The sequence below is a fragment of the Rutidosis leptorrhynchoides genome, chromosome 4 (genome assembly GCF_046630445.1).
Source record: "Rutidosis leptorrhynchoides isolate AG116_Rl617_1_P2 chromosome 4, CSIRO_AGI_Rlap_v1, whole genome shotgun sequence".
In the NCBI taxonomy this organism is placed as follows: Eukaryota; Viridiplantae; Streptophyta; class Magnoliopsida; order Asterales; family Asteraceae; genus Rutidosis; species Rutidosis leptorrhynchoides.
In genome coordinates this window covers 572267647-572279033 of record NC_092336.1, presented here as the reverse complement: position 1 = coordinate 572279033, position 11387 = coordinate 572267647, and the positions used below count along the sequence as shown (strand labels likewise).

General features: G+C 32.8%; 2 protein-coding genes across 2 annotated transcripts; both read right to left on the bottom strand.

Annotated features, from left to right (window-relative positions):
* Nucleotides 1-6024: 6024 nt before the first annotated feature.
* On the bottom strand, nucleotides 6025-7314 carry LOC139842795 (uncharacterized). Its single transcript, XM_071832900.1, has 2 exons — nucleotides 6685-7314; nucleotides 6025-6630 (listed from the first exon to the last, which is right to left on the bottom strand). The coding sequence occupies exons 1-2, from the start codon at nucleotides 7312-7314 to the stop codon at nucleotides 6025-6027; spliced, it is 1236 nt and encodes a 411-aa protein (XP_071689001.1).
* Nucleotides 7315-7947: 633 nt separating this feature from the next.
* On the bottom strand, nucleotides 7948-10610 carry LOC139845423 (DELLA protein RGL1-like). The gene is made up of 2 exons (XM_071835683.1): nucleotides 9763-10610; nucleotides 7948-9012 (listed from the first exon to the last, which is right to left on the bottom strand). Exons 1-2 carry the CDS (start codon nucleotides 10471-10473, stop codon nucleotides 8089-8091), a joined length of 1635 nt encoding a protein of 544 aa, XP_071691784.1. The 5' UTR covers nucleotides 10474-10610; the 3' UTR covers nucleotides 7948-8088.
* Nucleotides 10611-11387: the final 777 nt, after the last annotated feature.

The window sequence follows — 11387 nt, the reverse complement described above, 5'->3', positions numbered from 1 at the left end:
TATTGATTCGTAATGATGTCCACAGTGATTCTTGAACTGACGGAGTTTGTGATGTTATCGGTGTTGTTGATTTGGATGTTGACTGTACTGACGATGCTGGTAACGCTGACTGTACTGTTGATGCTGTTGGTAAAGCAAGTTTAGCTTGTTAATCACACACCATTTTTGTCAGGGTTTCTACTCTTCCTTCTATCAAAGTGAATTATTAAAGTATGAATTATTAAAGTGAATTATTAAAGTATGAATTATTAAAGTATGAATTATTAAAGTATAAATTATTAAAGTGAATTATTAAAGTTAAAGTAAAGTAAAAATAAAGTAAAGGTAAAGTTTAAGTATAGTAAAAGTATAAAACTATGTACGTATAATACGCGTATAAATATATATAATATTAATTTAAATCGTTATATATATTTAATAAAATAAAATATAAATATCGTTATCTTTATCATACTAGTTAAGTAATGAGTTGTCAAAAGTGGTTCTAGATATTTATAAAAGTTATATACGTTTTAATAATAAAGTTCTTTTTAAACTGAAAACGTTTTTGTACGTTTAAAACTAAATAGATCAATCGAGTCTTTATGAGATTCAATCTTCCACTATCCTTTGTCTAGTTCTCAATGATTGACAATTTGTTCTTATTTATAAATCACTTTACCATTTTCCGAATATTGTTAAAATGGAAAGATTTCTCAAATCAACGTGAGCCTTTCAACAGAGACTTGTAATCATAATTCAATATATCTGATAATTCAATCATTTGATCTTATCTTCTAATTCCATTGATAAACATTTTGAAACAGATACAATCATATAAAGTATTTAATCTAATATTTTGTTTACGTTTCAAGTTATAATATATATACACATATACATATATAATCATATTCGTTTAATGGTTCGTGAATCGTTGGAACTTGGTCGAGGTTGAATGAATGTATGAATATAGTTTAAAATTCTTGAAATTTAACTTAACAAATATTGCTTATCGTGTCGGAAACATATAAAGATTAAAGTTTAAATTTGGTTGGAAATTTTCGGGTTGTCACAGCCACTCTCAAGGTTAAACTAAACGCTAGTCAAATCCTTGCATGCTTTTGGTGTTGAGGGTGAACTCATTACTTTTCTAATTTGTACTTTTTGTTTTATGACTTGTACATATTATGTTTTATGGATATTTTTGTAGGTGGAGTATTATTTAGTGAAAATATAAAGTGTTTAATGAAAAGTTTTTTTTTTTTTTTTTTTTTTTTTTTTTTTTTTTTTTACGAGGAACCCCACTATGGGCCAGAGCACATTGGCCCCCCCACCGCAGGTAAACCCCGGGTAAACGGCAAGCCAGCCCTCCACCGCTACCAGGTAAGGCATTCTCCAGTTTGGTCATTAAATGCGGGCACCCCTTAGGATTGAACCCGAGACCTCCCCTTCATTGAAAGTGCTGGTGGCCACCCAGGCTAGGCCTGGATGGTTATGTTTAATGAAAAGTTAGTAAAATGAAAGTAAAAAGAGTTCATGCTGATGTGACATTGATATGAAAAATAAATCGGTTAAAAGAGCTAAGATATGAATGACCTTATTATTTTGGGTTGTGCTTGTAAGATTCAATTTCATTTCTACCGATTAAAATAGATTTTAGCGGTTAAAATACAGATTTTATTGGTGAATATAAAATTAATGGAGAATTCTTATACACGGTCAATAGTGACATTTTTAACGATTAAAAAACAGATTAAAATATCGACGAGTCTTCAAACGTTCTTGAAAAAAAATTCGCCAAAAAATTATTGATGGTTAAATGTAAAAAGTTTAGGTCCTTTGTTTTGTTGTTTTTGCTTATCTCGGTTGTGATTGTTTGTTGGGAGTAGGTCGTTTATGTCTAACGTATTTTGTTTTGTCCTAATTGTAAGGTTTGGTTCTGATAGGTGAGGTTCGGTTATAGACAGTTAATTTGTTATTTCGCTTTTTAGGTACGCGCATGATCGCATCCTCAAATGTATCTTTTGGTTAAAGACATTTTCTTTTCAAAAATATTTCCGTTTCTATATGAGTTTCGTTTATTTTAACCAAAAAGGAGGAAAGTAATAAATTTCATTTAAGCGCTACTGATTATCTATTGTATATATTAAATCTCTATCATGATGATGTCATAATTAAGAATTATCCAAGCCTAAAAAAATTCAAAAATAAAAAGAAAAATTGTGAGCCCCTCATGATGATGTCATTAATACAATTTTTTTAAATAAAAATATAAAATATTAATTATACAATATTTGAAGCATTATGTATAACCTTATGATAAAACACTCTCATGATCATATTTACAAACTTTAAAACAAATTGTACAATCTTCTAAAAAACACTCAATGAACACATGTACAAATTTTGAAGCATATTGTACAACCTTTATATAATAATTGTGTTTTAATTTTTAAAATATTTTAAGAGGGATTTTTATTACTAATAATTTTTAATTATTATTAAAAATATAAATATTCAATTTATAAGCAAACTTTAACTTTATTACTATTATTTATTTTTTATTATCGTAATTATAATTATAATTATTGTTAATATTCAAATATGAATTTGCTTTACGGAATTAATTACGTTACATGTATATGCGAAAATACATGTCTCAATATGTTTGTAAAAACAACGACAAATTTAATTATTGAAATCCGTGATTCCACAGGTCATTAAACTAAATGACTTAGCATTTACATTCGCTTAATACCTACAATATATCATTAAACTGTTTCGTTTAAACAAACCCGTGATTTCACGGGTCATTTCACTAGTTTTCATATTATTTAACACTACACATTTTGGTCAACGAGACAATAATTTCACCAAGTCGAATGAATTCCATCAAAATTTAGGGGTAACACAAAGTGAAAAACGTAACTTCAGCCAGTCTTCGCTCACCCAACTTTTATGTACCAGATCAGTCAAAGAATGCGCAGCTTATGATCTTATCAGTCCAACTTGCAATCCCACAACTTACACATTTTCCCCACTAAATTAATACGGAATAGTACAGTAGCAGGAGTTATTATTACTGATATTTTTATTATATCTTCATAACTATATAAATATTTATTTATTTATTTATTTATTTATTTATTTATTTATTTATTTATTTATTTATTTATTTATTTATTTATTTTGGCAAAAACTAAAACTAAAACTATAAAAATTTATCTTCATAACTATATAATTATTGTGGATATCCATATCTATATTTATCTATTACATTAATAATTATTTAATGTTTATTCAATTTGAAACCATTTAAGCATTAATTTTTGATATTTGCCATTAAAATGAAAAGGCCTTAATAAGATATTTTGAAACTTGGTAAATTGACTATCGTTGATAGGTGGCAAGTGGTAACCTGACTCATAAGTATGTACTTGTATTTATTTACAATGAGAATACATCTCTAACTCACTTAACAGTTGTGGTGATAGAGACACCCTTACATGAACGGATGAACCTAAGACGTTATGTAATTTTTGGCCAAAAATTGTCTCCAGTTGCATAACCAACTGAGGGTACTAGTTAACCTGTTTGTATTTAAAAAGTATAGATAAAAACTAAAGTATTGAAAGTTATACTACGTATCATATATGACCAAGGAAAACTACTGTAAAATTGACATTGTCATTTTGTTTATAAGCGAGCAAACGCTCTTATGAATGAGCACATTGACTTCCCCATAGAAGGTAAAATCTCGGGTAATCAAGCCCCCTGAGCGCGAGACCTGGTACCGGGTGAATTGCGCATTATGCACACTCTCTATTTACACTCCCTTTTTGAACAATTTGGCATAGCCAGGAATTGAACCCAGGTGGTGTGCTTCATTGGGCAACTCGGTGGTCACTCAGGCAATCCTGCGTGGTTTGATATTGTCATTATTGCAATTGAAAAAATTATATCCGTAATTAATAGGTTTATATAGTTTTAGATCTGGTGTATCTATCTGATGGTCTACCTCCTTTAGGGGAGGTCAGGAGTTCGACCCCCGTTGGCTACTTATTAAAAACACAATTTCATCCATGCCATGAAGTATATTCACCCATAGCACGGGGGGGGGGGGGGGGGGGGGGGGGATTTTTACTTGTTCGTGCCCTTGAATCGGTTTCAAGGTTTCCTCTCGGACAACGATGGGGACGGGGTTATTATCGCTGCATCGGCATAGTCAAAACGGGAGATGAGCGCAACGGGTGGTTTAGTCCTCCTCGGATGATCCCAATAGCTGTTAAAAAAAAAAAAAAAAAAAAAAAAAAACCAAGTTTGCAATTTTAAACACCTAAAACGAAATGGGCTTATATATTGTAAATGTTTTGGGAACAATCATATGAATTCCTAACGGCAGTTGCATATTATAGGGATACGGAGTAACATGATATAATGCCATGAATCGTTTTTATTTGTTTTAAAGTCTCATATACTTTTTAATTAAGATAGCAACCACCTTTGACAGTTTGACATGCTTTGAAACGATTTTGTGCAATTATTCAGGTAATTTAAGCCCATATAACTTCAACAGCTGGCCCATCTAACTATGTAAGTTGTAAACTAAGACTAATATTCGTTATTACACGCTATTTGAGCCACCAGTTCCAAACCAAAATTAAGGTTTTTTTTTTTTTTTTTTTTTTTTTTTTTTTTTTTTTTTTTTTACGAGGAACCCATACTACGAACGGGCACATTGGCCCCCCCGCAGCGGGTAAACCCCGGGTAAACGGCAAGCCAACCCTCCACCGCTACCAGGTAAAGCATCCTCAGGCTATTGGTCTCTTAAGTTCGCCCCAAGCGTTTGAAGTGCCTTGAAGGGAATCGAACCCGTGACCTCACCTTCATTGAAAGTGTTGGTGGCCATCCAAGCTATGCCTGGATGGTTAAAAAAAAATTAAGGTGTTGTTTGTTTTTCTATATGCAGATCTTATTATATCTCATGTCTGCGTGCATGCAGACATTTTTATTGCTAGACAATTAGTTTTTTAAAGACATAAGAAAAAATAATATCGTATTACGTCTGCAGTTTCGCAGACTTAGAAATATGTTTTAATGTGTTACAGACAGAATTAAGTTATACTAGTGAAATGACCCGTGGAAACACGAGTTTGTTTAAACGAAACAATTTGATGATATGTTTTAGGTATTAAGTGAATGTAAATGTTAAAGTCATTTAGTTTATTGCCCCGTAGAACCACGGATTCAGACTAAGAAACTTGTCGTTGATTTTACAAAATAAAATTCGCTCAAAGTTGAATATTTATATTAATAATACATGCTGAATATTTATATAATAATAATAATTATTAATAATAATAAATGCTTTTTAAATTTTAAAAAAAAAAAAATTACAATTTAGGAGATATTAATATTTCCCCTTATAAAAGATTTTGTATTATTTTTTAATTAAATTAATATATAATTATGACATCATCATTATAAAAAGTAAAGGGTAATTTAGCTTAATGATGATGTTATCATTTTAGAAGTTTATTAGACTATATAGATTATAGACATAAAAAATATACAGTCTTCACTAGTCAACATACAGACCTTTTGGTCACATTTTTTTACAGATATGGTTCGCAGATCTTTAGACAAAAACATCTTACAAAACAAACATCACTAAGTGTACTTTCACAAATGACTACTAACAGAGACGAAGCCAGGATTCACGGATAGGGGATGCAATTTACAAAAAAGTTAATTTTAACATAAAATTTTCATATATAGTAGTACATCATAACTTGGAGATATGGTAATACTTCATTAATCCCTTACACTAATAAGTTTTTCAAAAGAATATGAGATATAGTGATACTTCACTGATTATTTTTCCAAAAAAAATCTTCAAAAAGATAGATTAATTCCTGCAACGTCGATCTGTAGTCTCATTGAGTAACCTATCAGTAGTAATAATTTAGTTAAAACTATTGCATAAGTTAAATAACTATTAAACATACACAAAAAGTAAGCTATTTTAAAAAATACCTTAGGCATTTAAAGTTGGACACGTCTAGGTTTCTTGAAAGCGAAATCATCTATTATCCCATCAATAGAAATTTTGTCTACAATATCCCTTTCAATGTAAAGAAGCGAACAATTTTTTAAAAAATCGTCACTCATGCTGCTACGAAGTCTCGTTTTAACCATTTTCATTGATGAGAAAGCTCTTTCACTTGTTGCGGTTGAAACCGGAAGAGTTAATACAAGACGAATCAATCTATCAAGCAAAGGGTATGAATCCGACCTCTTAGTTTCGTGTAGGCCTCTACATAACTTCGCAACGGTTTGAATTTTTTTAAATTCAAGATCATTAGGCACATCTAGCTCATAATGTCGCAACTCAAGTTTTAGCTGAATAATATCCTGCTCTGTAAAGTCTGAAGGATAGAACTTTTTTGCTAATTTACAAATATCGTTTTTTTCAAACGATTTTTTAGGGTCCAAAGTAACACTAAGTTGAAGAAGTTTTGTCACAGACTCACTGAATCTTGAGTTCAACTCATGCAATTGACTATCAATAGCCGCAATGAACACATCAACTCGATAATGATGTTCAACAGTCACATCATCTTTTTTTGAACGAGATCGAACTATATCTTTCTAAGTTTGTGTCATTTTAGGAACTTCAATGTTATTTGACTCACAAAAACTAACAACTTTATCCAAAAGTGACTGCCAACTTTCTTCCTTTAGATTTTGAATCAACATCTTTGTAGTGGAAACCAAACTCAAAGCATTAACTATATCTTGAGATTTACGTTGAAAAGCTTGACAAATCTTGTCGGTTCTACTCATTATCTTCTTCATCAAATGCATAACAAAAACAAAATCAAATGACAATAATTCCGTAAGAGCAAAAGAAGCATCACCTTTTTGTGAAGAAGTAGACTCATTAATAGCAATTTCACATAGCACTACAATGGCGGGAACATACAATTTCAATAAGCTACGTATCGATCGATAATGTGAACTCCATCTTGTATCTCCAGGTCTTTGCAAACGTTGGATTTGATTTGCTCCTTTGCCACTTTCAAGCTCTCCAATTTCGGCCAGATGTGCAATTTCGCTGACTTGAGCATCTTGTAACTGATCGTGATGTTTAGAAGAAGAATCAAGCACATTAATAATGAAGTTCAGATTCTTAAAAAATTTGTGCACTTCAACCACCTCTTTAGATGCCGCAACTAAAGCTAGTTGCAATTGATGAGCAAAACAATGAATATAATACGCATAAGGGCATTCCTTCAACATTAAAGCTTGTAACCCATTCCATTCTCCACGCATGTTACTAGCTCCATCATATCCTTGTCCTCGAAGCACATTAAATATGATATAAAAAAATGAAATTATTCTATTACGATTATATGTTTTAATATATATACTGGATATAGGTTCGTGAATCCGAGGCCAACCCTGCATTGTTCAATGTCGTCATATGTATTTTTAATACAAAATACATTATGTGAGTTCATTTGATCCCCTTTTACTCTTTACATTTTTGGGACTGAGAATTCATGCGCTACTTTTACAACTGCTTTATTAAATGCTTTTGAAATACATTTTGAACTGCGAATACATGAAATGCTTTTATAAATGTTTGACGAGATAGACAAAAGCAAAACATTCCTCGAATGAATTATGTGGACGTGATAATTGCCACCATTGAATTATGTGGACGTGATAATTGCCACTAAAGCTAAGATGTATGAATGTATGATTACACTGTATAGCTACAGATTCTTTTACATAACACATTTCATACGTAAAAAACCATCATAAGATGATCAATACATATACATAGTTGATGCCATGATGATATCCTCACAAGAAATAGTAGCTAGGTTCAAACTAACATCACTAGTACGCGAGAAGGCTCATAACATAATACGTAGAGTTGATTAAATCGTGTCCAAGAAATTTACAAAACTAAGTGAATACGTATGAGTTTAAATTGACAAATATATGTTAATACTTAACTTACAATACAGGCTCATATCATAATTCCTACCGAATAGTTATCACAAGAAATTGGCTATCTAATTCGATGATCGAGCTTTACTAATGAACGAACCTCCACGTTGAAAGCGAATGCAACGGGGTTCCTTTCCACCCGACGATTAAACACTTGCCGTTATTCTCAATTGTGCAAGAACTTGCACATGAAAACTGTTTCAACACGAGGTTAGCTTGATACATACACGAATTACTTAACTCGATTTCCTCCATTCCAAACCTCACAAAAAACGATCTCCACGTATTCATACCTACACTCCTACTTATTCGCTCGTCCCCTTCATTTGCCACAATGTTTTGCATTCCATCCGCAAGATGAGCACCTTCCAATATGGCTCTATGAGCGTTATTTCGACTCATACATGCTTCTAAGCAATCAAATAGTGCACCATAAAAGAATAATGTCTCAGTAAACCTGTTCACAAAAGATGTTGAATTATGGTTAGCTTCCACCTCAGCCATTACAATAATCGACGGATTGATCATCCTAATCGCTCTCATCAATTTTTCTAAACCTTGAGTCCTCGAAATCAATGTTCTTAGTATCAAATGACAATAGATTGCAACGGTTTCACCCTCTTGTACTTCAAATTGTTGTTCTTCAACCTCGGAGATGTCAGATAACACGAGGGATTTAAACACAAACGGTAAACTTAAACTTGCAGCAAAACTCTCCAATCTTTTTCCAGTTTCACTAACTTTTTGGACGTCTGAGGATGTTGCAAATGCAGTTAGTTTCAATATTTCGATTTGGGATTTTCGTTCTGATGCTGCTTGTATCATAGCCGTCCATTGTACACCGCTTCTAATGTGAATATCAATCAAATGAATCTTTTTTGATGTCCCTACTTGATCTAGAATCGCTTGTACTCCGGTAAATTGCAAAACTTGATTGAAAGGAAGACCTTGATGACATGCCAAGAATGTTGGATTTGACCCCATTGCCATAGGATTTTCATTCTTTAAACCCTGTTTTCAAGTATATGTAACCCAACATTTATACAAACATAAAGCACTATTTTTTAAAACTAAGACGAGTAATGGGGCGGAGAACTAATATATCAACCTAATAAAATTTAAACTGATAAAGTTTTCATTGATCGAACGAGTATTTTTACTCAGATGTGTGCGATGCAACCAGGTTATTCCGTGACCATTTCGTCCCTTGGCCACCCCCAAGATGTGCTTATAGTTAGATTTGAGCCAGATACCTCTCTAGAGGAGCCAGAACGTCAACCACTAGGCCATTGCCTAATAAGACCGATTGCAACGTGGCGTGTTCGACCCATTTTTCACCTAACACGCCACGAGCACGCTGACAACACGGCGTGTTGAGCTTCAAAAGGTGTGGCGTGTGTGTTCTTGGCACTTTCACACATGGAAGATATTTGGCGTGCTTGTACTAAATCAAGTTTCATAATTTGTTTAATATTATTTTATTATACTTTTAACACTTTTATCCTATTTCATCTAACTTCGAATCTTATTTTGACACACCACTCAACACGCCACCTTACCACCCCTCATTTTATCAACACATTTGACACGTCACCGCCAACTACCCCACCCCACCCACCAACACGTCAAAAAAACTCCATCACCATTACAATAGACTTGAGATTAAATTCAACGATTAAAATTTTGAATTAACACAAAGTTTTAGAAAATCTCATTAACTCTACGATACGAAGGGGTAGTTTAAAATTCAAATATACTCACCAATTTTTCTCGTCTCGTAGAAACATATATCCCAGTTTCGTTACCCATTCTTTTGTGTAAAGCTTCACTAAGATAATAAACCAAGCGTTCGACTGGAGTCCCTTCATCTGAAGCAACCTGGCCACACTGCAACAAGTATCTAGTAGCGATTTCGAACTGTTTTCGGCCAACTTTTTCAGCAGCAGTCAAAAGCTGGAAAACTAGCTGAACTTCCCTAGTTTCATCTACCGATAAGCTTGTGAAAGCAGAGGACCCGTACGGATGTGTAAACATGGTATAACCATCAACTCTTTGTGTAAAAAACTTTATAAACTTTTCAGCAGCAAGTTCAATGATTTCAACTGTGGATAGATTTTCATCACTTACGACTATGGTATCATTGATTGAATCATCTCGTACACGTTTGATTTTGCTTTGGTAATTACTTATTAGCTCCAGTGTCCCTGGAGGTGGAAATGTTGACTTTGACTTTGACTTTGAAAGTGAACTGTAATTGATGGGATCATGATTTTTCAATTCTTGAAGATGGACAGAAAACTGTGGTGTATCGAACTGATTAAGGTTTACGTCTTGTAACGAAGGTAGTTCTGGTGTTAAGTTGTCGATTTCGAGTGGTGGAAAGTGTTGGTGATCATCATGTACATGATCATATAATTCAAAGGGGTTAAAATCAGGGAATTTGGTTTGGTTGATAAGAAACTTTGGTTCCATGTTGATGATGATTCAAAAAAATGATTTTATAATTGATTTGTGATGAACTGATGATAGATAAATGGTGAGAGGAGTGATGCAGGCCATGTGGATTAAAGAAATGAAACACAAAACAAATAGGGGCTTTCATTCCAATGTAATTCAGCCGGCATAAATTGCTTTTACAATACTAGATAACAAAATTTTAGAGGCATTGCAAGAACTGGTCTAAAAGTATGTTTATTTGTTTGTGACATTGTCGGTAACTATTGAAGCTGTCACGATCTCCTAATTAGATTTATAAGTAGGGGGTGTATAGCTGATCGAGTCCGAGTTTGACTAGCTCAAGCTCAGCTCGTTTAAAATTCAAAGAGCTCGAATTTGATTGGTTTCGAGTTTAATATATTAAGCTTAAGGCTTAAGCTCGGCTAGTTCGAACTTGTTTTTACTAGAGGAAGTAAAATCTTTAATAAGTTGGTTACTGTTAGTCACCTCCGGCTTGCCCGTCCGCTCTAAAGATGTATGTGTTAATACCTATATAATTATATTATGTATCATATTAATATTTTAGAAATAATATATGAATATAATATAAATAAACGAAGGCTTTATCCAGGGTGCGTTTGTTTACTTCTTAATTGAATGGTTCAGCATAATGCTGAATCGTTCATCATCTAAATGACATATGATGCTGAATGGTTCAACATTCAGCAACCATTAAGCACATAAATTTTCTGTAATATCCTCTGCAAATCATATCCAGAATACTTAACAAACAAGTATATTGAATTTTTTCCCGTGTGACACGTCAATAAGTTAATTTTATTCATTCCCAATCGTTAATTCAAAATCATTATCAAACAGTTTATTTTCATTCAAAAGCAAGTTTATTCCGAGACTCTAAATCATTCAGATTATGAACCATTCAGCGCTAA